The sequence below is a fragment of the Pleurodeles waltl genome, chromosome 3_1 (genome assembly GCF_031143425.1).
Source record: "Pleurodeles waltl isolate 20211129_DDA chromosome 3_1, aPleWal1.hap1.20221129, whole genome shotgun sequence".
NCBI classification, from domain to species: Eukaryota; Metazoa; Chordata; class Amphibia; order Caudata; family Salamandridae; genus Pleurodeles; species Pleurodeles waltl.
In genome coordinates this window covers 934974581-935000455 of record NC_090440.1, presented here as the reverse complement: position 1 = coordinate 935000455, position 25875 = coordinate 934974581, and the positions used below count along the sequence as shown (strand labels likewise).

The 25875-nt window shown below is 43.5% G+C and overlaps 1 protein-coding gene across 3 annotated transcripts in view; it reads left to right on the top strand.

Annotated features, from left to right (window-relative positions):
* The window catches only part of STK40 (serine/threonine kinase 40), a 354611-nt gene that overhangs the window by 283910 nt on the left and 44826 nt on the right, over positions 1 to 25875 (top strand). For all 3 annotated transcript variants that reach the window (XM_069223947.1, XM_069223948.1, XM_069223949.1), the window contains exons 9-10: positions 8601 to 8745; positions 14615 to 14734. In XM_069223947.1, the coding sequence (XP_069080048.1) occupies positions 8601 to 8745; positions 14615 to 14734 (265 nt within the window). The remainder of the gene's footprint in view (positions 1 to 8600; positions 8746 to 14614; positions 14735 to 25875) is intronic.

Sequence of the window (25875 nt, the reverse complement as noted above, 5' to 3'; positions counted from 1 at the left end):
AATAAAAGTTTAAGAATTATTGGCACAACGACAGAGTGCAGTTTTCTCTTGTAAAAACAGAGAGAATCTTGTTTTATTTATATATATATAGTGTGTGTTTTGATGGCATGTGTAGCTGCAGATACACATGCTATGCATATTCTGCCATCTAGTGTTGGGCTTGGAGTGTTACAAGATTTTTTTCTTTGAAGAAGCTTTTTTGAGTCACGAGATCGAGTGACTCCTTCTCTTTGTGATAGTGCTCATGGGCATCTTTGTTAGATTGTTATCTTTCCACCATCTGGTTCGAACGGGTTTCCTCTCGATCCGGTGAATCTTGATTCTGTAATTAAAAACGTATTCTACTCTTTCTATAATATCGTCGATATTGTTTTCGATCGTGTTTCCATCTATACTCTATCTGATTTAGACCGTATGGGTCGAATTATTCACCCTTATAAGGACAACGCTCTCTAAGGGCCTACTTCAATGTGAATCTGATGTAACGGACTCCGTTTCGGTTCTGTCTTGTCATGCTAAATTCCCGTACACTGATCAGAATTCTGTGTGCAGACTATCAAGAGGACAATTGCAACACCTAGATCTTTTTAATCTAAAAAGATTCTCCAGGACCGTAGAGCTTGTCATCGCGAGATGGTGTCAATATCAACAGAAGACACACCGGACATCTTCCCCGAAGAAAATGCCCAAGAATAAGTTTGACAAGGGGCAGTCTTTTCCATCCAATGCCCTTTAAAATGAAATTTACTTTTGAAGACACTTCAAAAGATGTACCTCCATCAAATAAAGTCTTCAAGCAAAAACAACAGAGAGGCGTTGCAAAGCAGAAACAGCTTTCACCACCACATTCTCCAGTTCTTCCTTGCACACCACCATCACCCACATATGAGGCACAGTTATCACCACATACCTCCTCTGACTCACTTAGTGATGACCAACAGGTCACAGACCCATGGGATACATATGACTTCGATCCCATTTTTACCAAATGACCCTCAGTTATATCCTGCCAGACACTCACCACCTGAAGACACTGCAGCATATAATCAAGTAGTGGATAGAGCTGCAGCCTACCATAATGTGCAAATGCCCAATGATCATATAGAGCAGGATTTTCTGTTTGACACATTGGCATCAATGCATAGGCAATATGAATGTCTTCCTATGCTCCCAGGCATGCTTAGACATGCTTCTGATATCTTTCAAGAGCCTGTTAAAGCAAGGATTTAATACTCTGAGAGTGGACAAAAAATATAAACCAGCACCCTCTGATCCTGTGTTTATAAGATCTAAACTACCTCCTGATTCCATTGTAGTTGGTGCAGCCAGAAAAAGGGCTAACAGTCAGTCCACAGGAGATGCCCCTACTCCTGATGAGGAAATCAGGAAAATAGTTGCAGCTGTGAAAAGGGTGGCCTCACAAGCTGCAAATCACTGCAGGATAGCCAATTCACAAGCTCTTTTGGCTAGATACGACCGAGCACACTGGGACAAAATGGAGGCGCTGTTACGATACCTCCCTTCAGAACACCAAAAAAGGGGACAGCAAACAGTTAATGAAGGGCAAGCAATATCCAACAATGCTATAAGATCTTCTATGGATGCGGTTGATACAGCAGCCAAAACTGTTAACATCATTGTGCTTATCAGGCGGCATGCTTGGTTAAGATGTTCAGGTTTCAAACCTGAGATACAGCAGGCAGTTTTAAACATGCCCTTTGATAAGTAGCATTTATTTGGCCCTGAGGTAGATACAGTAATAGACAAACTTAAAAAAGCTTCAGAAACATTTAAGGCCATGGGGCTTGGTATACCACACCTACTAGAGGTAATTTTCGTAGACCACAATTTAGAGGTGGTTTCAAACCATCAACTGCGGAAACAACAACCACCCATCAAAAACAATCCTCACAGTCCTACAGTACAGAGGATCCAACAGTAGAGGAAGAGGTAAACCCTCCACATCTAGAGGTTCCTCACAATCAAACAGTGACTTTCTCACTGTCCCCACACATTACACATCTCCTGTTGGGGGAAGACCGGTACATTTCTATCCACAATGGCAAAACATAACTACAGATCAGTGGGTTCTGTCAATTATCCAACATGGTTACTGTCTAGAACTAATTTCCACGCCACCAAACATTCCACCTCGTTCACACAAACTAACTCAGGAGCATCTCATTCTATTAAAACAAGAAGTCAAATCACTTCTACTCAAAGGTGCAATAGAAGTGATACCTTTTGCTCAACAAGGAAAAGGAGTATATTCTGTATACTTCCTTATACCAAAGAAGGATGGTACTGTCAGACCAATTCTGGATCTCAGACCCCTCAATCAGTACATCCTTTCAGAGCATTTCCACATGGTTACTTTACAGGATGTCATTGCCCTACTGCAAAACACGACTACATTAGATCTAAAAGATGCTTATTTCCACATATCTAGCACATCACAAATATCTAAGATTTAGAATAGCAGGCAAGCATTACCAGTTCAAAGTGCTACCCATTGGGGCAACGACAGCACCAAGGGTATTCACCAAAACTCTCGCAATAGTAGCAGCATACCTCAGAAGACAACATATACATGTCTTTCCCTATCTGGACGACTGGCTCATAAAAGCCAGCACCATTCAAACCTGTCGTCAGCGCACACAATACACAATCAACACCCTACACAGTCTAGGGTTCACAATCAATAACAAAAATCGCATCTTCAACCAGCGCAAATACAGACGAATCTGGGAGCAATTCTGAATACTGTCACCATTAGCGTACCCAAACCCACAGAGAATTCAAGCTTTCCACAATCTCATATCACAGCTACAATACAATCAAACTTACACAGTAAGGTTTATCATGAAACTATTAGGAATGATGGCATCGTGCATAGCAATAGTACCCAATGCACATATAAACATGAGACCCCTACAACAGAGTCTCTCGCAACAATGGTCTAAGGCACACGGTCAACTTCACGATCTAATGTTGTTGAACCGCCAGATTTACAACTCTCTGCAATGGTGGAATCACACCAACTTATCAAAAGGGCGGCCATTTCAGGACCCTGTGCCACAGACCATAATCACCACAGATGCATCAATAACAGGTTGGGTAGCCCATCTCAACAATCTTACGATACAGGAACAATGTGACTCAGTACAGCAAACTTACCACATAAACCACCTGGAATTGCTAGCAGTGTTCTTAACACTCAAAGCATTCCAACCACTAATCACACACAAAACAGTGTTAGTACATTGTTGTCATGTTGTCTGTTTTTATTATCTGCAGAAACAGGGGAGGGCCACACTCCTCTCAATTGTCCCTTCTAGCACAGACAGTTTGGAAGAGGGCCATTCACAATCTCGTTTACCTGTTGGCAGAGTAAATCCCAGGAATACACAACCAACTAGCGGACCTCTTAAGCTGGATGCAGCAACAAACACACAAATGGGAGATTCGTCCACAAGTGATTCAACAGTACTTTCACATCTGGGCAACACCAGACATTGACCTATTCGGAACAAGCGAAAACGCAAACTTCGCATCCAGGTACCCACACCCTCGATCCAAGGGCAATGCTCTATGGATCAATTGGTCAGGGATATTTGCTTATGCTTTTCCCCCCTCTCCCACTACTTCCATTTCTGGTCAACAAGATTTGTCACACCTCCTTCACTATAATACTCCTAGCTCCCACATGGACACATCAACACTGGTACACAACACTGTTGGATCAGTCTGTAGTACCACATCACAAGCTCCCAAACAGACTAGACCTGTTGACTCAAAACAAAGGTTAGATCAAGCATCCCAATCCTAGTATGCCCAACCTGGCGATTTGGCTCCTGAAGTCATAGTTTTTATGTCTACAGCTTCCATCAGAATGTATGGACATTCTAAAGGAAGCATATAAATCTACAACCAGACAGTGCTATGAAGCTAAATGGAAACTATTTGTATATTACTGTCAACCCAAAAACATTGATCTACTTAAAACATCAGTACAGGATATTGTCTATTTGCTTCACTTACAAAAAGCAAATCTTGCATACTCGTCTATTAAAATTCATATAACAGCAATTTCAGCATACCTCCAAAACAGACAGCATACTTCTCTGTTTAGAATTCATGTCATAAAAGCTTTTATGGAAGGCCTTAAAAGAGTTATTCCGCCTAGAGTTCCACCATCTCCTGCCTGGAATCTCAACATTGTGATCACAAGACTTATGGGTCCACCATTTGAACCCATGCATTTTTGCACTCTTCAGTTTCTTTCATGGAAAGTTGCTTTCCTGGTAGCAATTACTTCTTTAAGGAGAGTAAGTGAAATTCAAGCATTCTCTTTAGAAGTACCCTTTGTCCAAATTCAAAAACACAAATTCGTACTTGAGACAAATCCAAACTTTCTACCCAAAGTAGTCTCACCATTTCACATCCTTCAGTCAGGGGAATTGCCAGTCTTCTTTCCACAGCCAGATTCAGTTGCTGAAAGAGCTCTCCACACTCTTGACCTCAAAAGAGCTCTCATGTATTATATAGACAGAACAGAAGATTTTAGGAAATCTAAACAACTTTTTGTAGCTTTTCAACAGCCTCATAAAGATAATCCCATTTCCAAACAAGGATTGGCCAGATGGATAGTAAATTGTATTCAAACTTGCTATCTAAAAGCTAAAAAGGAACTATTAGTAACTTTTAAAGCACATTCTACTTGAAAGAATGGAGCTTCAGTAGCATTCTTAAGAAATATTCCAATAGCAGACATATACAAAGCAGCCGCGTGGTCCACACCACACACATTTACTAAACACTACTGTGTGGATGTGTTATATCGCCAACAAGCAAATGTTGGTCAAGCAGTGCTTAAAACACCATTTCAAACTACTCCAACTCCTACAGGCTAGCCACCGCTTACTTAGGAGGGGACTGCTTTTCAGTCTATGCACAGCATGTGTATGCAGCTACACTTACTGTCGAACGGAAAATGTCACTTATCCAGTGTACATCTGTTTGTGGCATGTAGTGCTGCAGATTCACATGCCCCCACCCTCCTCCCCGGTTTTAGTATTTGCTTATGTAAATATGTATATACATTGCATGGACATCTTCTTTACTTGCTATACATATGTACATATACAATTTTTCACGCTTACTCTACCTCCTGCGGGAAAACAGTCTTACAAAGGACTCTATGCCCAGGCGCACTATCACAGAGAGGATAAGTCACTCGATCTCGTGACTCGAAAAAGCTTCTTTCAAGAAAAACAACTTGTAACACTCCGAGCCCAACACTAGATGGCAGAATATGCACAGCATCTGCAGCACTACATGTCACGAACAGATGTACACTGGCTAAGTGAGTGACGTTTTCTATATAGATCAGCCTACCAACCTAATATATTTCTGAAAACAAAATACACAGGGGAATTCAGGGTAATGTGGCTTATGTAGATACCACTGCATTTTCTTACCCAGAATGCCCTACATTCAAACTTTGGCTAAAATCCTGTTTTATTTCCCCAAACGTCTGAGAGGGAATGTTCCAGAATCTATGGATATCCCTAAAATTCCTACCACCCAGCATTCTACTACTTCTTGCGGTAAAAACAGTACTCCACAAGTGGCTAAACCTATTGCCCTTAGCATTAACTTGTCAAAACTTGAACCATGTGAGGTTAGTGTGGTTTCAATGAGGTCTTCAAAAGGTTACAGTTTTGGTCAGTTCCTTTGACATGTTAGGTCCCCCAAATGCTTAATTGAGAGAAGTGTGGGAATACAGGTGTGCAAAACTCCCAATGGCCAGAGTTTTCCCTCACAGAAGTATGGAGAAAATAACATTTCTGATCCATACCTAGACATTTGTGGGGAATTCATGAAAGTCACACCACCCTGCGTTTCCCTGGATCGCTAGATTTAGTAGGCTTTCCCGATTGCCGGCTAACCCAGACCCCAAAAATGTCAGCCATTTCTTATAGCAAGTTAGAGGAAATTTAAATTTCTTTGAGTCTCGTTTTGACATGTGCCTGTCTTGGCACCAACCGGTTTTGGTATTGGGTGCTAGCCCAAAGCATCTGATAGTATTTCTGCCATCCACAGAAGGCACAATTAGGGGTTTTAACCACTTCTCTGATGGCCCAAATGTGAAAACAATGCCCAAGGATTACAAATTTCCTCAGTAATGGATGCAGTGTTTGGGCTGTGGACCCTGGGGGTCCAACAATTCCACTTGAGTTCTAGAGATGGGATGTGTAGCCATATGCCAGCACCCACCATAATCCATATATTTGAAAAAAAAAAAAAGCCTGGCCCTGAATTACACATCCATTATACTATCTCTGCTTGTGCCGTGGTGCATCCTTATTAAGTGCTTCAGGCAGAGAAAGAGACAGTATTCTTGATAACCAGGAGGAAAATGCTGTCCCCCCATCCCAGTGGGTGATAAACCGCTGTGTGTGAGGTCTGTGTTGCACCACTCTGCTTTATTTAGCGAGGGTGTGGCACATGTCGGTGCATGCTTGAGCATGTACTCCTTTCACATGTGCGATATAGTGATTCTGTGTAATGGTGAGTCAGCTGCTCCCATCAAGCTTACTGTATTGCACATGAGGACAAAGGGAATTGTACTACACATGCACTCAGTGTGCATGCCTAGTAAGCTGAAGAGGCTCTGCGGGTAGGTGTGCTGGAACCACTGTCAGCCAGGGAGAGGAGTTGCTCAAATCTGTCTGTGGGCCAGGAGGATGGATACGTGGATATTTAAACCCCACATAGTGTCCGCATTTGTTGTTAACACTTCCAAGGCAATATTCTGATAACGTTTGTTGCAGGTATTCCTCAGGCAGCCTTGTAACCATTTACTGCTTGCTCCCATTGAATATCTTCTAGGGCTCCCTTGAAATATCTGTAAGTGTGCCCTCAAAGTGATCATGTAGTGATCAAAGTGATCATGTAGAAACCTGCGGTTGAAATTTTAGATTCCATTGTGAAAACTCTGTGATTAAGCATGCCTTCAAGATTTCCTGAAGGTTGAGAATTTTATATGAAAATCACGCATGTGCCAGTACCACCCAGACAGATTGGAATCGTAGGGGACTCTTTGTTTTGATTTATATACGTTTATTTCAGGGAAGTTGTGGGATCCAATCTGATCTACTCTCTTTATCCCTTTGATTATTTCTGGTCTCACATGAAGAGCTCTGCAGCAAAATCCCATTTTAGAAGGCGACAGAGAGCATTTACAAGTCTGGGAGCAAATGGTGCATGGCGATGTCCGTAAACATGACCAGATGTGCGCATGTGCAGTCAGGGATCCGTGCAGGGACAGTTAGGAGGTGACCAGACAGCAGTCACTTGGCATTGATTCTTGAAAGTAACGGAATGCACATTTTGGGTTATTAATGCCCCTCCCATCTTAGGGGAGCCTCATTAGGGACAGCAAACAGTCAAGACTTAAAAACAGAGGAAGAGAATAAGGGTAAAATTCACCCATCATTAAATAAGTACACAGCTTTTCTTCAGCAATGGCCTCAATGGAGATTCAAGAGAAACTGTGGAATCCATTATAATGAACACATATAGCCCAAAATACCAACTCTATAACCTCACAGACTAGCTTTCACACATTCATTAAAGCACTTTCCCCTCTCCACATACTAGCGTGTTTGCACTACAGAGAGCACACTCACAAGCGTCAGAGTAGCAGTCACACAGTATTGGATGCACTCTCACAAATCACAGAATGCTAGTCACACACTATTGACAGCACTTTCATCCATCATTGAGCAGTAGTCCTACACCGCTAAGAACCATCTCACCCTAGCAGTCATTCATTACCGCAAACACTTGCACCACTCACAAACTATCAGCAAAGACAATATGTTTGGCTGATACCTGAAAGTGCCTCTTCATGGATTAATGAGTGTAATTCTGGTTTAGTTGATTGACAGGTGGAGCATTGCAAGGATCAATCAGTGGGTGGATGAGAGGACGTAGGTGTGGAATGAGGAGTGACTGTGTGCTTGAATGGTGAGTAGAGGGCGCGGACCGATGGATCACTGACTAGATGGCAGCATCCAGGCACTTTTAGTTATTAGCCAGACCTGATGTCTTTGCATGTTTTTGTTCTCCCGTTAGCTTATGTGATAAGCTGGGGGAGAGTGGTAAATGCACCATCCGCGTCTCCACTGATATTTGTTGTTGGAGGAAACCTTTTTATCAAGCAATGCTTCCTGTGCTGTATATTTGAGTTGTTACCTGTAGGTCTTGAGCAAAAGGTCAATCCAGTGTATTTCAAATTTTGTTTTGGAATGCCATCTTCTAAGCGATAAGCACTGCTTAGGAATTGTAAAGCTTGCAGATAGTGCGGATATATAGATCTACAGTAGAGGTTCCAATTTTTTAAGAAGCAGTATTTGTTTGATAAAAACGACTTGTATAACTGCTTCTGACTGAGTTGGGTGTGTCTAACTTACCTAATGTGTTTTGGTACCTATGGTTCTTTAGTTGGACTTCACTTTAATTAAGTTCATGACTTTTTAAATGGAAAGTTCTTACCTCAGCTTGACTGTTGTACATTTTTGTTTTCCATGCAGGTCGTCCATACCGGGGGAAGCCTAGTGACATGTGGGCACTGGGTGTAGTGCTATTCACAATGCTTTATGGGCAGTTCCCTTTCTATGACAGCATACCACAGGAGCTCTTTAGAAAAATTAAAGCAGCGGAGTATACAATACCAGAGTAAGTGATAAAACTTGTTGGTACAAAGTCGCTTCATGCCCTATTTTGTTTACTAATGCAGGCTCTGACATTTTAGTGAGTGAAGTTAATTTGGAAAGTTAGAAGATCAGTAAGGAGGGTTTGCAAAATGCATTATATTGGAAGTGGTCCACATTTCTAACGTTTTTTTTTTATGCTCAACTCGTCATGCAGTTGCTTCAAATGGATTTGTGAACACACTTAATACAACTGCCAGAGAGGGTCTTTCAAGCAAGTTCAACCTCTCAGCTGGTTTCCAAAAATGAGATGATCTTTGCTATCCCACAAAACGGAAGAAGGAATATTTGGAAAGATAAAAGCCTGGCTAGGGAATTGCTTAGCCCCTAAATAGTATAACCAACAGATTTTCTTTTCCCACAGTTCATTGTCTGAGAAGGAACATTCTGAGCATGTTTTCCAGGTGCATTCTGAACAAAATTTCCAAGCACCTGTGCTGAGGTGTAGAAAGCCAATGCAGATACATAGGAGCATGACTTTTATGTGGGTCAGCTGGTTTTCTTTCAGGTAAAAAGCCATCCCCCAGCATTCTGGAACCACTTCAGACTTTCTAGTAAACAGTGTTGATGGAGCCTTTGTGAGTAACGCCGGGTGCCTACCATATCGGGTACACAATATATCTGCATCTATGAAAATCTTAATTGAGCAGACCAACAGAGGCTAGCATTTCAAGAGACCCACATTTGAAATATGTTATGCTGTCAGTCTCCACGTTCTACAGAGCTAAGGGCCAGATGTATCAAAGCTTTATGCATTTGCAAACGGTGCGAACAGCCCTTTGCAAATGCAAAAATGCCTTTCACTATGTATGAAAGGCATTCGCTATGCAATTTTAAGGAATCGCTAAAATAGCGATTCCTTAAAACTGCGACCCCGTTTAGAGAATCGCAGATTGCGATTCTCTAAATAAGAAATCGCAAATAAGGAATCCTTATTTGCAATTTCTTAAGCACATGTATCAAGCTTATCCTTAATGCAAATTGGGCATTAAGGAATCGCAATTACCACCGAATACAATTTGGTGGTAACCATGTGCAAATTTTAAAAATGCAATAAAAATGGATTTTAAAAATTGACATGTAACGAACACATGCCCATTTGGCATGTGTGCACCTTACATGTCCTAAAATATTTTTGGGGGTGCAGCAGAGGGGGCCTTAGGCCCCCATCACCCTGGGGTTTGCATTTCTGAAATTGCAAATTCCAGTTAGGAATTCACAATTTGGGAAATGCAAAAAGTTCACAAATACCACTGGTGTAAACGGGTTCTGAATCGCTATTTGCGATTCGGTAAAAGCATTTGCGATTTTTAAGAAATCGCCATTATCGAAACTCAAATATGATACATACAGTTTTGCGACTCTGAAATTGCGATTTCTTAACAATTGCAAAATGGATTCTTGATACATCTGGCCCCAAACGTCATCACCAGTGGCACACTTGCAAGGATCTATGTAAGTGTAAAATATCCATGTTGTAATTTATTTTTGTGATGGGCAGTCACTTTCTCAGAAAGCCTGGTGTTTTTGTGTTTGACCTTTGCATTTTATTTATGTTAGTTGCTTACATGACTAGGACCCAGCTGCAAGGGCTGCTGAGCGTTTTACTGACTACATATTGGTACAGTTAACAAGAAGTAGTCTGCAAGGGATTACAGAAAGGAGGGGGGGGGACCTAGAATTAACACAGAACAGAAAAGGAATAGTTGATCAGAAGAGGTGGAAGATTAGGTCGAAAAGTGTTTTTGACTAGATGAATCTATCTTTCCTGGGAGTAAAGAAATGTGAGTTTGTTCTGAGGGCATTGAGATGGAGTTCAGTGTCTGGGGGGCGTGCAGGAGAAAGCTGAGTTGATGGTTTTATTTTTCTTTCATTTAGGAATTTCGAGACGTAGAGGGGAACAGAATAGAAGAAACTGTTGTGGTTGGGTTTAGTTTTAGACAGAAGGCAGACGTTCTTTTAATTATCTTTTGGATAAAGAATTTACCAGGTGTGAGGTCTGAGGGACTGGAAACTTTGAGGAATAGCTTGATGTCTTTAGTGCATTGGCGTAAGGATATTTTCATATTGTGGACCATTGTGCTAAGTGGCTTCATGTGGTGCTTGAAGACAAATGCTGAAAGGATTGGGCCTTTTGGTACTCTGCTTTATACTGGTTAAAGAGTATATCTAGAACAGTATAGTGACAAATTGTGTTTTTGTCAATAGGAAAGATTTGACCCAGTGTAGAACATGGTTTTTATGCTCATTTTGTACCCATACGATGTTTAGCGTTTCTGTTATAGGTGATGGTGTTGAATGGTGCAAATGGGTACAATAGTATCAGTTGGCAATTGTTTCCATCATCTAAGTGCTGCATTTGGCTCTGATGTCAGATTGAAATTTGTTCAGGAGGTTGTTTGATATCTGGTTTGCTGGTTGCGTTGCAAACGCTTTTTCATTGTTGATGGGTCTAAACATTTTAAGATTGTTTACATCAAGGTTTACTTTTTGAGATGGGGTTATGGTTGACAATTTCAGAAGTCCTGGGAAGATGCCTTTTTCTATAGAGGAATTGAGGGTGAAGAGGCAAAGGCTTCACCTGTTGGAGATTGTGCTAGGTGTTTATATTGGTCACAGGCTTGGGACATAATTTTATGATTAGAAAGTTGATGTTATATTTTTAAAGTTTTTGTAATTCATTCTAGGGATGTCTTTGTGTGCTTTCCTTAATTTTGTAAGGTTGAAGATGGCTTCCTTCTGGTGTCTTGTATAATCCAGTACTTCTCAAGGTTTTTTTCTATATCTGTTACTGCTGTTTAATTGATTGGAATAGCAAGGTAATGACTGGTGACGGATGTTCATCTTGGGGTGCTAGCTCATTTATTATTTTTATTAGTTGCGTCTGTGTAGTATTTGGTGAAGAAGTTGGTGCATTCAGTGGTAAGATTGATGGTTGAGAGTAGTCTGAGAGTGTGTCAATTGGGAGATTTTTTGAAGATCTTATCCATATGTGAGCAGGTTTGGATTTGCCTTGACTATAAGAGAATAATTGACAATTACAAATGGAATGGCTTGGTGATCTGATCAGTCTAGAGATTGGTGGTTTTGTAGGGTGATTGGCTCTAATAATGTCTAGCGTTGCTCTTTAAATTAGTATATTTGCTAATAAATTTAGTCAGGTTGAGTCATTTGCTTAGGTTTTCTCTGTATTCCAGTGGATGATCAAGTCTATTAGGAGTATGTTAAGTAATGGCTGCATGTGAGTTCTTCAAGGAGAACAGTGAAGTCGTGGGCCCATATTACATAAATGCTTAACGTCCCTGTTTAAGCAGTTGCACTGGGTACAAACAGGGACAGTGCATCCTATTACAAGTAATGCAGGGTCTCATGAATGTGCGTTGCCCCTAGGGCAGGGTATCCGTGAAATGCAGAGCTGATGTTTGAATCAGCTACTTCTTCTTTCTCTGTGCAAGCAGGACCCACTTGCACTTTAAAGAGGGCACAGTGATCCTTCTGCAGGCAAGTGCAGTGAGTGACTGCACCCATCTGCAGGGTGGTTTCTGGGGATCCATAGGACCTCTTTTCTCCCCTTGCAGCGGTCGCACTCAGGAAGTGCACTGACTGTGACATCTTTTTGTGGCACACAGTGTGCATCCTGCCTATTTTTATCTGTGCTTTCATTCATAATAGGGAGGTGGCACAGAGGCCATGTCCCCAAGCTAATGAGGGAATGCCACCTGAAGGTAGCGCCTGTACTATCTGTATTACAAAAGAGGTTCACAAGCAGTACCCTGGCTTTGCTGAAAACTGGCACATATCCCTGTTTCACACACAGGCCACGGTTCGTAGTGCAGCCCCTGGTGAGCAATAAATGCTTTGGAAGTACCATGCTTGTTTAGTATTAGGTTTAAAGGTGAAAAAAGCATTTTGAAAAAGGCGGCTTCTGTTGCAGTGCTATTACAAGTGGTGTTTCTATGAATGACATCAGCAGCACCTCAACTATTTGTGGTCTGTCTTTGTAAAGGGTGGAGAAATCTGTGGGGATTAGTTTATCGAAAGAAGGCTGAGAAGATGGCGAGAGGCTGGCTTCAGTGGGGAATAGTATGTGTAGATGATACTGAGGTCTGCTGTTTCACATGGATTAACTTAGGCATATCTTGCTTTTTTATGGAATTCCAAACTGGGACATGGGGGGGGGGGCGGGGGGTTATTAAGAGTGGGTTTTATTTGAATTAGGTTACTGTGCGATCTCTTTCCTATGCCTTTCTAGTGTCTGCTGGAAATCGAAGGATTAGAGTCTGTGCAATGGGATGACTAGAGTCGCGTTTTGTGGCTGTGTGAGGAAGAGAGGGTAATAGATGATGAAGTGGCATTGAAAGACTGGGGCAGAGGTGAGATTGGATGAGATCTTGCATGTGATTTAGCGGAAGAATAATCTAGCAGGAGATGTAGCCGCCTTAAAGTGTATGTGTTACACCTTTAGGATTCCAGATCGTATGGGAGAGTAGGAATGTTAATCCTGTAGGAGGCTAATTTGCTTATGCTAGACATTGACGCAGGGCATAGAAGTGACGATAGAGCACCCTGAAAAGGTGGTGTTGCCTTTTGCTGAACAGGTCCTTTGGTTATTAAGGTCAGTGGTTAGTTGAATAGATGAATAGTTTACCTGATGATGTGCTTCTGTTTATTGGTCAGATATTCTAGTTTCTGGATGTCAAGTAGGGTAGCTAAGCTGGTCGAATGGATTGTGACAGTGCAACCTGTTTGGTCATATTTGGTGAAGCAGTTTGGTTTTACCTTTAGTAATGTACTTTGGCCATTAGGTCACGTTAATCGTTGCTTTTTAATGTCTCATATTATGAATGGGGCAGCGTTACGATATTTGGAAAATTGCCTCATGGTACACTGACTCTCTATGTGAATTCATTCATTCTAGAGGCCTTATTGCCAGTGACCCATTACCATTTTCAAGTGGAATGCAGTTTACATATTTAATATGTAGTGTCAATTTTGCTTTTTGTACTATCTTCTGTGAATTGAGATGTTTCTATTTTTAGCAAAGTGTTTTGTAATAAAGTGCAATAATCATGAGGGAATTATTTTTTTCCAAGCTGTGTTGCGTAAGAGAAAGTGGCACAAGAAGTCTTGAGGATGGCCCTGAGCATAAAGGAAAATAGGGAAATGTAATATCCAGATGAATTTCAGTGGACTCTGTTAAGTAATCTTTAGGAGAGTTTAAAGGTATTGATGTAATCTGTATTGTCAATTGTTTTGTAAGAACTCATCACAGCATTAAACAGCAAACTGTTAGTAGTACACATCAAAAATGATGCAAATATAGTGTGCACAAAATATCTCCCTTCGTACCTTTGTGGTTTGTGACAATGCTTAAACTTACAGGATTGTCAATCTGCAGTCAAAAGACTTGAGAAGGACAGCCAAGTTATAAAATGTACATTCAGGGGGGAATTGTATTTCAGAGGTGAGATTTTAATTCTCACACTGAACTAAAGTTCTCAAAAATATTATTGTATATGTTAAACATTTGGCAAATCCATAATCACCAATAACTGCTTCTGAACATGAATCATCTGAGTGTAATCTTTAGGAGAGTTTAAAGGTATTGATGTAATCTGTATTGTCAATTGTTAGACTCTTGTGTTGAATTCACAACCTGGTAATTGGATTTGTCTAGAATACTATTTTAGAATGACATTTTACATATTTTTCACTTTCCATAAACACTGGTATAAATAAATAAGTTGGTGTTCAAACTAGTATCAAAGTTAACTAAACAGGAAAGTTATCTGTTTGTACAATGGATAATTATGTGCCGCTTTATTGCACTATAGGGATGGAAGAGTTTCTGAAAATACTGTGTTTTTAATCCGAAAACTGCTGGTTCTGGATCCACAACAGCGGCTGATGGCCTCTGAAGTTCTGGAATCTCTTGGTTCAATCATATCTTCGTGGTGAGTGTTTTCTGTTTCCAACATTCTGCGGAGAGTTGCATTTCTAGCATCTGTAAACAACAAAAGTAACGTGTGATTGAAGTTTTTAAAAAATACATGAAAGCTTGGCTTCAGAAAGAGATCACATTTATAGTGCACGTCCTCCTACATTGAATCTCTGGTGCACTTGCTTGCTCTTGAGAAATGTACTTAGTATCTGATGAATCAAGAAAACCTTAGTGTAGTTCTTTCCTAAATTTACAGTCTTGTTAAGTGTCAGACATTTATTTTTGTTCCTGGATGTAGAAAAGCTTAAATAATTCCTTGCCCTTTAGTTTTATTTTTTGTGTAATTTTACAAAGGACTTTTGAAAATATAGAATGCGTCAAGGCTTTACTAATTTATCCAGCATGTTTTCTCTTAAATCCAAGTTGTTGTTTTTACCCAAGTTGAAATTATGTTAAACTACAATTGAGTATATTTTTTTGTCATCAAACTTTTATCTTCGCTGAAGTTTTTCTTTTATCATTTTCATTCGTTTTGATTTTGTCACTTCCTCTCATTTCTGTCCTACACCCTTCCTTGATATCTGACAAGCACAGTTACTGGATGTGTACCAACCACAAGCAAGACAAGTACAATTTTGTAAGCTGCTGAAGTCTTATGCTTTTGGTAGGAGGGAGACCAAAGCATCTGGATGAAATGGTTAGAGCACCTTAAAAGTGCATTTTGCCCCTTTTTCTGTGGATGAAAATGAGGACTTGGAGTGCCCTCCAGTGCAGTCAAAACTTGTGCTTTACCCTCACAAGTGGACCTGTCCACTTAACTGTGAAACTCAAGTCCACAAGAGGGTAATCTTGCCAAAGAACACATACAAATGCATTTTGTGTTGGACACCTAGCCTGCCACTTGCCTGTGGCCTCCAGTTCTTGCTTGATCCAGTTGCACAACCACTGTCCAGGATTTCCTGCCCGGGTTGTCCCACACACATTTCTTCCTGCCATCAGAAACTCCGCCCACCCAAGGACCTGCTTAATGCTGGCTGCAGTGTGACTGTGCAAAATGGGCACACTGCTGGCACGCCAAACGCAAGCCCATCTGCACCTGGATCACGCCCAATGCCATAACCCCTGTACCTCCTGCCCCCCCGAAGATACACCATTGCCACACTTTCCACCCTCCACCCCGAGCGCTGCAAAAAACACTCCCTCTGTGCTGACCCACACTCCACGGTAGGACCTTTCCCCTGCACCCACTGCCACTTCACTTGCCACAGCGCACACACCAGCACACTGACCATCCCCACCCCGAACACACCACAGATACCACCTGAATAAAACACCAACTCATATGCGCCCTTCTCAACACACGCTTACTTTGGAAACGTAACACAAAGATTTGGGTCCTCTTATCCTGGAGAATGAGGAGGTCAAAAGAGTTAGGAGCAAAGAAAAGGGGGCAGCCAAATATTTCTGTGTTTTTAAACTTTTAAAGGAATTATTCTTCTGCATTGGCTATGCCAGCTTAACTTTTAAAATCATTGACTACATACAAAGAGAATAAAGGAAGAGGCAGCTTAACTGCAAATGAATTATAGCGATTTTGGTAAGAATGGCACCTGCTTTGCAGCGCTATGAAATGGCAGAACCTTTATTACCAAGTGCTATATAAGAAAAAACAGGTTATTCCCAGACTGCCCCAACACGCACTAGACAGAGAACACTAGGAGAGAGGATGTAGCGTAAGGGCCAGAGCTTCCAACTTTGGAGCTGGGGAACCCGTTTTCAATCTCCGCGCCAGCTCAACATTCTGTGATTCTAGGCAAATCACCTAATCTCCCTTTGCTACCAAAAATTAATGTGTTCTTGTGTAATGTAACCAGTGCTGATGTAAAGCGCTGTAATACCTTTGTATCGGGTTCGCGCTATATAAAACTGCAAAAAAATAAAGCGCTCCAATACCTTTGTGTCAAGTTCATGCTACATAAAACTGCAAAATAAATTTTTTTTAAAAAACCTGCAGACATCGCAAATAAACAGCAAGATGCCTGAAACTTAGGAAGACGGAGAAACAACATACTGCCATGAGTGAAGCGGCGAGGCACAAGGGAAAATAGTGCGCCACACTAAGGTACCCAATTGTGCAATAATCCATGTAACAGGGTCGGTCTCCAAGGCGATAACAAAACCGCCTCAAGGCGGGACAAACGTAAAGCATTTACCAGCGACTTCAAGGGATTTTTGAAAGGGAGGCCCAGGAACCAATGAAAGTGATGGGCGTGGTTAAAACCCACAGAATAGATAACAACATGTTGAGGAGACCAGATATGTTCAACCTAAAAAGCCATCAAGCAACAGCTCTCCTAGTATCTGAATTTGAACCTCCCACTTGACTCCTCCCAATCCGGATTTTGAGCAACCACAGCACCCCATCAGCCCCCATCGCAGCTACTGACGATATCCATGCCCTACTCAACCGAGGAGGTGCTGTGGCTCTGATCCTCCTAGACCTCTCAGCAGCCTTCAATGTGGTCTTGACCACTCACCACAAGGCTGCACAACACAGGCATCCAAAGAGCAACCCTCGGATGGAAGCGCCTCTTTTCTCAGTGGAAGAACGCGAAAAGTCTGCCTCCGCCGCCCCCCCAAATCATCAAACCCACAAGGAAATCTGTACCCCCCCAAAGTTCCTCGCTCAGCCCCACCGTCTTCAACATTCATGACACCTCTGGCCAGCATCGCCAAAACCCATGGACTCCACATCATTTCCTATGCCAATGAGACACAACTCATCCTTACCCTTTCCAAAGACACCACCAAACTACAAGACCAGCTTCCATAACTGCATGACAGACGTCACCAACTGTATGAAGAACAACTGCCTGAAGCAGCTAATAGCTCTCAAGGACGATTGCTAGAGGGAGTCTCTCCACACAGCTACCACGAAGTACTTCACTACTAAGGCTCACTGTCATCTGCTCCGATAGAATGGAAGACCTTTAAGGACATGATCTGTTGTCATTGCATGAGCTAGTCAGTGGGCGTTGTACAGAGCTTTTTAAGGAACTGCATATATTAGACAACACCACCCATACATTAAATAACAATTTAGGATCAGATCCCTCTATTCACCGAAAGCTCCTAAAAGCAAATGAGCAGTATGATACCCTCCTGGACCGACAGAGATGCTATGACCTTAAGAATTACATAGCTAAAACTCACGACGAAGAGGGCAAATCTGGAAGACTGTTAGCTTGACTCATCCATCCGTTGTCCATGCTTAACATGGTCTTCAGGATTCTTAGTAAGGCATTAGCAAGAAGATTATTCCCCTACATGCAGACACTAATCCATTAAAATCGAAACGGTTTCATCCCGAACCACAGTTATTCCCCTATCCTCAGAAGACTGTTCCATGTTGTATACCACCCTTAGGTACCGGCCCGGTCAGAAGATGCGGTTTCGGTGGACCTTGTGAAAGCTTTGGACTCAATAAGGTGGGAGGATTGACTTCAATGGGTTACACTACGATACACTGGTCCCACAGCCAGGGTCAGGACTGACTCCACAATATTCACCATATACTATATATTTCAAGTGACCAGACATGGCTGCCCACTGTCACCCCTTATTCATTGCTCTGGCTATAGAACCTCTAGTGGAACTGTTTTGGAGGGAGGGTGAGGGCCGCTGCATTGAGGTTGACGTCCAAGAACATATTATCTTGCTTTATGCAGATGAACTCCTTCTCTGTCCAACCCTGAGAAATTTGGGAAAGCGTCTGGCCTACACCTCAACCAAACTAAAACCTGTATGTTCTCTTGCGTGGTGGGACCCCCTTGTCCGTCAGATATCCCCTTGGCTTTCAGCGATTGCAAGCCTCCTTTAAGGATCTGGGTTTTCAGCTATACCACAGCCTGGAGGATATCTGTGACACAAATCTAGGAGGAGCATATCGCTCTCTTAAGGCTTGTGTGACCTTATAGAGATCCCTTTGATAGCACAGATCTCAGTCTCCAAGATGGGGATGCTCCCTTGCCTGTTGTATTTCTTTACAAACGTACTGGTTATGATTTTCATTGCCTGGTTTAAGCAAGTAGATGCCTTACTAAGTCAACTAATCTGGGATGGCGGTCTTCACAGGGTGTTCTTTGAGGTACCTTGGCACCCACTGGAAGAGGGTGCACTTGGAGCACCCAACTTCGAACTGTACTGTCTGGCAGCTCAGCTGCAATGGATAGCCAGATGGCTTGATGAGTCCCAGCGGGGTGCCTTTGACCTCTTGGGCCAGGCCCCTCATCAGGGTCTTCTGGCCAGTTTTCTGCATCTGGATGTGGCTATCTCAAACCCTAGCACACTTATGAGTGGCACTATATTGTTGCCAACGGTCCCATAGAGCACTGCTGAATGCGCCTACTTTGCCACTGGTGGGCCTTCCACATGGCAATCATGTTAGTTGTTTTACTGCTGCCCAGCTTTCCGACTGGACGAAGGCGGGGTTGAGGACAGTAGGGTACTGCTTCTCAGTGGGAATGCTCATACCTTTGGAGGAACAATCAATCAGAGAATTTGTAAAGCGCACTACTCACCAGTGAGGGTCTCAAGGCGCTGAGGGTTGGGGGGCTGCTATTGATCGAACAGCCATCTATCAGATCAGGATCTATCAGAGCAATGCGCATTGCCCACGGGCCAGTTCCTGAATTATGAAGCTCTAGAGCAGACTTTTGTAAATCTGTGGGACAGTGGATGAGACAAACCTCCCCCCTCATGCCACGCTCCAGCTTTTACTTTCAATGGGCTCGGACAGACAATTGTTAACATGGTTTTACCTTTCCTTGAATGACCTGGGGAAGAAGCCATTGACAGACTTGAGGGTTAGGTGATGTAAAGAAATGGCTCCCTGTTGCAGTTACCCCCCCACTTTTTGCCTGATACTTATGCTGACTTGACTGAGAAGTGTGCTGGGACCCTGCTAACCAGGCCCCAGCCCCAGTGTTCTTTCACCTAAAATGTACCATTGTTTCCACAATTGGCACAACCCTGGCACCCAGATAAGTCCCTTGTAACTGGTACCAAGGGCCCTGATGCCAGGGAAGGTCTCTAAGGGCTGCAGCATGTCTTATGCCACCCTAGGGACCCCTCACTCAGCACAGACACACTGCTTGCCAGCTTGTGTGTGCTGGTGGGGAGAAAATGACTAAGTCGACATGGCACTCCCCTCAGGGTGCCATGCCAACCTCACACTGCCTATGGCATAGGTAAGTCACCCCTCTAACAGGCCTTACAGCCCTAAGGCAGGGTTCACTATACCACAGGTGAGGGCATAGGTGCATGAGCACTATGCCCCTACAGTGTCTAAGCAAAACCTTAGACATTGTAAGTGCAGGGTAGCCATAAGAGTATATGGTCTGGGAGTCTGTCAAAAGCGAACTCCACAGCTCCATAATGGCTACACTGAATACTGGGAAGTTTGGTATCAAACTTCTCAGAATAATAAACCCACACTGATGCCAGTGTTGGATTTATTAAAAAATGCACACAGAGGGCATCTTATTTTACCCAATTGTTCAGTGCAGGACTGACTGGTCTGTGCCAGCCTGCTGCTGAGAGACGAGTTTCTGACCCCATGTGGTGGGAGCCTTTGTGCTCTCTGAGGACAGAAACAAAAGCCTGCTCTGGGTGGAGGTCCTTCACACCTCCCCCCCTGCAGGAACTGTAACACCTAGCAGTGAGCCTCAAAGGCTCAGGCTTCGTGTTACAATGCCCCAGGGCACTCCAGCTAGTGGAGATGCCCACCCCCTGGACACAGCCCCCACTTTTGGCGGCAAGACCAGGGGAGATAATGAGAAAAACAAGGAGTTGTCACTGGCCAGTCAGGACAGCCCCTAAGGTGTCCTGAGCTGAGGTGACTCTGACTTTTAGAAATCCTCCATCTTGCAGATGGAGGATTCCCCCAATAGGAATAGGGATGTGCCCCCCTCCCCTCAGGGAGGAGGCACAAATAGGGTGTAGCCACCCTCAAGGACAGTAGCCATTGGCTACTGCCCTCCCAGACCTAAACACACCCCTAAATTCAGTATTTAGGGGCTCCCCAGAACCTAGGAAAGCATATTCCTGCAACCTCAGAAGAAGAGGACTGCTAAGCTGAAAAACCCTGCAGAGAAGACGGAGACACCAACTGCTTTGGCCCCAGCTCTACCGGCCTGTCTCCCCTCCCACCCCCCCACCCTTCTAAAGACACTGCTCCAGCGACGCTTTCCCCAGAGACCAGCGACCTCTGAATCCTCGGAGGACTGCCCTGCTCTAGAATGACCAAGAACTCCCGAGGACAGCGGCTCTGTTCACCCAAGACTGCAACTTTGTAACAAAGGAGCAACTTTAAAACAACCTGCGTTTCCCACCGGAAGCATGAGACTTGCTACTCTGCACCTGACGCCCCCGGCTCAACTTGTGGAGAACAAACACTTCAGGGAGGACTCCCCGGCGACTGCGAGACCGTGAGTAGCCAGAGTCTCCCCCCCCCCCCCCCCCCCCCCCCCCCCACCCGAGCCCCCACAGCGACGCCTGCAGAGGGAATCCCGAGGCTCCCCCTGACCGTGACTGCCTGCTCCTCAGATCCCGACGCCTGGTAAAGGCTCTGCACCCGCAGCCCCCAGGACCTGAAGGATCCGAACTCCAGTGCAGGAGTGACTCCCAGGAGGCCCTCTCCCTTGCCCAGGTGGTGGCTACCCCGAGGAGCCCCCCCCCTTGCCTGCCTGCATCGCTGAAGAGACCCCTTGGTCTCCCATTGAAACCTATTGAAAACCCGACGCGTGTTTGCACACTGCACCCGGCCGCCCCGTGCTGCTGAGGGTGTACTTTCTGTGCTGACTTGTGTACCCCCCCCCCCCCCCCCCCCCCCGGTGCCCTACAAAACCCCCCTGGTCTGCCCTCCGAAGACGCGGGTACTTACCTGCTGACAGACTGGAACCGGGGCACCCCCTTCTCCATTGAAGCCTATGCGTTTTGGGCACCACTTTGACCTCTGCACCTGACTGGCCCTGAGCTGCTGGTGTGGTAACTTTGGGGTTGCTCTGAACCCCCCAACAGTGGGCTACCTTGGACCCAAATTTGAACCCCATAGGTGGTTTACTTACCTGCAAAGACTAACTAACTCTTACTCCCCCCAGGAACTGTGAAAATTGCACTGTCTAGTTTTAAAATAGCTATATGTGATTTATGTGAAAACTGTATATGCTATTTTGCTAATTCAAAGTTCCTAAAGTACCTACCTGCAATACCTTTCATTTGAAGTATTACATGTAAATCTTGAACCTGTGGTTCTTAAAATAAACTAAGAAAATATATTTTTCTATACAAAAACCGATTGTACTGGAATTGTCTCAGAGTGTGTGTTCCTCAATTATGAGGAATTGTCCTCATTCATGTGTACAACAAATGCTTAACACTACTCCTTTGATAAGCCTACTGCTCGACCACACTACCACAAAATAGAGCATTAGTATTATCTCTTTTTGCCACTATCTTACCTCTAAGGGGAACCCTTGGACTCTGTGCATACTATTCCTTACTTTGAAATAGTGCATACAGAGCCAACTTCCTACAGGTGAGATAGAATCCTGGGCCGCAAAGTCGCAGGTAGGGAATGGAGCAAGATGTTAGCTTACCCTAAAAAGGTCTCCAGCAACACAAGGCTAAAGTACATAAATTAAATTTTCTATACATGACATACCTCACGCCTCATAGACTACAGATAATTTATGGTGGGGACCCACAGGGATGCCCCCGATGTTGTCTTTCCGAGGCAGACTTCAGCGTCATGACATGGGGATGCCCTACCCTTCAGATGTTTTGGAATGTGGTTTTCAGCAGACTACACTCCACGTTGGGACACACCATTCCCTGCATAACTGAAGCCTGCCTTTTGGGAGGACTCCCCGGACAAAGAAGCATAAAGTGAGTACTGTTTAGACCCAGCGCTAACATTAGGCAAACGTAGAATAGCTATGGCTTGGAAATTGGAGAAGGGCCCAGTATTTGGCACTTCGGTGAGGGATGTCACAACTTGGATGGCGGCAGAGGAAAGGGCTCTTCATAGGGAGTGCGCCAAGGGAATCAGAAGATGCCCCTTGTCCAAGCTCTGAACGGAGACTTGGGGAACTGGAAACATCTGGGTGGCGATAGAGAGACAGACCAGTGGGCCCTTGACAAACCCTGGGATGTAACCCAGGGAGACGGAACCGACAGGGAAAACAAAAGGGAGATGACTGATCGAGAATCGGAGGTCTGACAGGGTGCAACATTACGACTCTGGTCAATCGCCCCAGGCACGATGCTACACACAATACAAGACACACAACCCCCCCCACCCCCCCACTCTCTGACTTAAGTATTAATTATTCAGATACCATAATGCAGGAGTCCGGCACCTACTGGAAAACGACCCCCTTGACCTGCCTACTCACAAATGTAGACTACACCCCTCTGAGACACTTTAGTTAGATGATTGTACTTTTTATTTTCTATTTTCCTAAGCTTGTCTATTGGACAGAATGATAATATCTTCCACCTAACATCAACTACCCATTTCCCATGATTAATTCTGGCTACCCCTCCTCTGTCTTGCTCCTCATACGCAGTTAGCCGTGGAATACACACTCACTCCCACTACGAGAGCTACCCAAGACCTAGTTCAGGCCCCACTGACTAATAGGTGATGAGGTCCTGCTTGATTGAAGACAAAATCTGCTCTCCATGTGTATAATTGTAGCATGCAGAAATGAGAGAACTATGCACTAATAGCGTGAATAAACATATGTATAACCTCTGATGTGACAAATCTGTTCATTGCTTAAGAGCCAGTAATATACCCCTGCTTGTGGAAATGCCTTGCATTGTGTAACTAATTGTTTCATATACTTCTAAATGCGGATAAAGATATCTTTAAAAAATAAAAATAAAATGCCTGAAGCTCAACATGGACAAGATAGAGGTACTGATTTTGGCAAACAAAAGCTCCCCTTGAGACGCATTATGGTGGACCTCAGAACTTCGACCTACTCCTACCCCCACTGACCACGCTAGGAATCTAGGCATCATTCTGGACAACAAGCTAACCATGATGACTGAGATCAACTGAGTCTCCTCCTCCTGGTTTTTCATTCCCCACATGCTTCATAAGATATTCAAATGACTACCCCAAAGCTCCAGACACACCATTACCCAGGCCCTCAAATCCAACCGACTGAAGTATGACAGGGATCGTAACTCACTTCCTCTGAAGACTACAGACCATATAGAATGCTGCAGCCAGACTTATCCAGGATCTCCCTAGATATACCCACATCACCTCCTACCTCAGGAAACTCCACAGGATCCCTGTACAGAGAAGATGCCAGTTCAAGCTCCTGACCAATGCATACAGGACCCTACTCAACTGCGACCCGCATACTTGAACCACTGGCTGAACTTCCATCAGCCCACCAGAAACATCTGCTCTGCGTCCCTTTCTCTAATCTTCATCCCTCACATTTGATGTAGCTGATGCGGAGGTCTCTTCCTCTCCTGCCTATCAGCGAAGGCGCAGAACAATCTACCCTTCCATCTACAGATCTCCATAGATGGAGATGGAACTTCTATAGTTCAGATAGTCTTTGAAGACCTGGCTGTTGGGCTACAAGTCTATTGATTGAGTCTTCCATCCAGACAGAGGTTCTCTTCTAAATCCCTTTATTATTCAGATTCTTAACTAGAATTAAGGCACTAATAGTTTCTATGGAAATGTTAAGGAATATCTGAGTAGCTTCGAATGTTTAAAGCAAAAGTTAATTTAAAGAAAATGTGTAATTCTGATATATGCCACTTTAATTGTTGCTTTATTGACCAAAGACTGATGTTTCTCCATCGTTTTCCACACCTGCCTTTGTGTTTTGTTTGTTTTGGGAATCTTCAGTTTGCCCCTGTTGTATCTGTTTTAAGAGTTTTGAAGTTTGATCAAGTCTGAAGCAAACCAGTTTTATGGCAGGTAATAGAGTGCACCATGGAGAAGAAAAATTAAAATGATTGTTCAGACTGCTTCAGCAGATGAATATATTTTTATTCTGATGGGGGGGAGGGGGGGGGGGGGAGAGACAGCTTTGTGTTGCAAATACGTTTTCTTCTAGAGGGGGAAAGTAAAGTGATTTCAGCCCTAGATTTTTACAGCAAATGTGTGCTGCAAATATCCATTGTTACTCAAGTGTTATACTTTGAAGGTTCTTCTTTCTCTCCTACTTTTTGCCAGCTGATATGTTTTGTCTAAGCATTTAGACATCTTTCAGAAATGAGGAACTCCCTGGAAGTGGAATGTTTTCTATCTGGGGCACTGAATTCATAGCTAACGTTGGGTGTCAAATGCTTTGCTTTGGTCCTGACTGCACAAGTATTGCTGCAATTCAGTGCGCCGCATTTTTGCTTGCAAGTAAGATAGTAAACCAGAACTTTAATATGACACTTTGCCCGAGGCAGACAATTTCATATGGATACTTCTAACTGCAGACTTCTCACCTTTTGAATTACACAAGCCCTGAATTGTATCTGGATTTTTTTTTTTTTTTTTTTTTTGCAGTAACTTCTACATTGCAGTAAGTGGCCCCATCAGGCTTAAGGTGGCTTTGCACCACTTCCAGGAGTGATAACATGGAACTATATAAAGGAGCCACCCTACATGCTTAGGTCTATCCCTTTCTTCCTGTAAACTTCGATGTAAACCCAGAACTCAACTCTCAAACTTTGGCAGTGTCATGTTGTGATACAGTGTAATAGGACAGTGTCTGCTAAGCAGTCTTCATACCATGTTGTTAATGCAGTAAGCAGATGTTGGTTACAGACTCACATGAAGTCTGCCTATGAGGACTCGAATCCCTGTGACAAATGCTATTACTGCAACCGAAGGCCTTCACAGAGGACAAATTAATCTCTGTTGCAGAGCATAAGAAGCAATGTAGTTCATGCTTCAATCCCTGAGCCCATTTCTGCTCCAAGTCCAGGCCTGCTAACTCCCCAGGCCCAGTTACATTCCGTCACTGTCCTCGGGTATGTTGAAGATTGTTGAAAGTCTCCCCATAAGCGTAAGTAGACAAAGGAGGATTCTTCTACCTCCGGTCACTCATTCCCCAGAGAGAA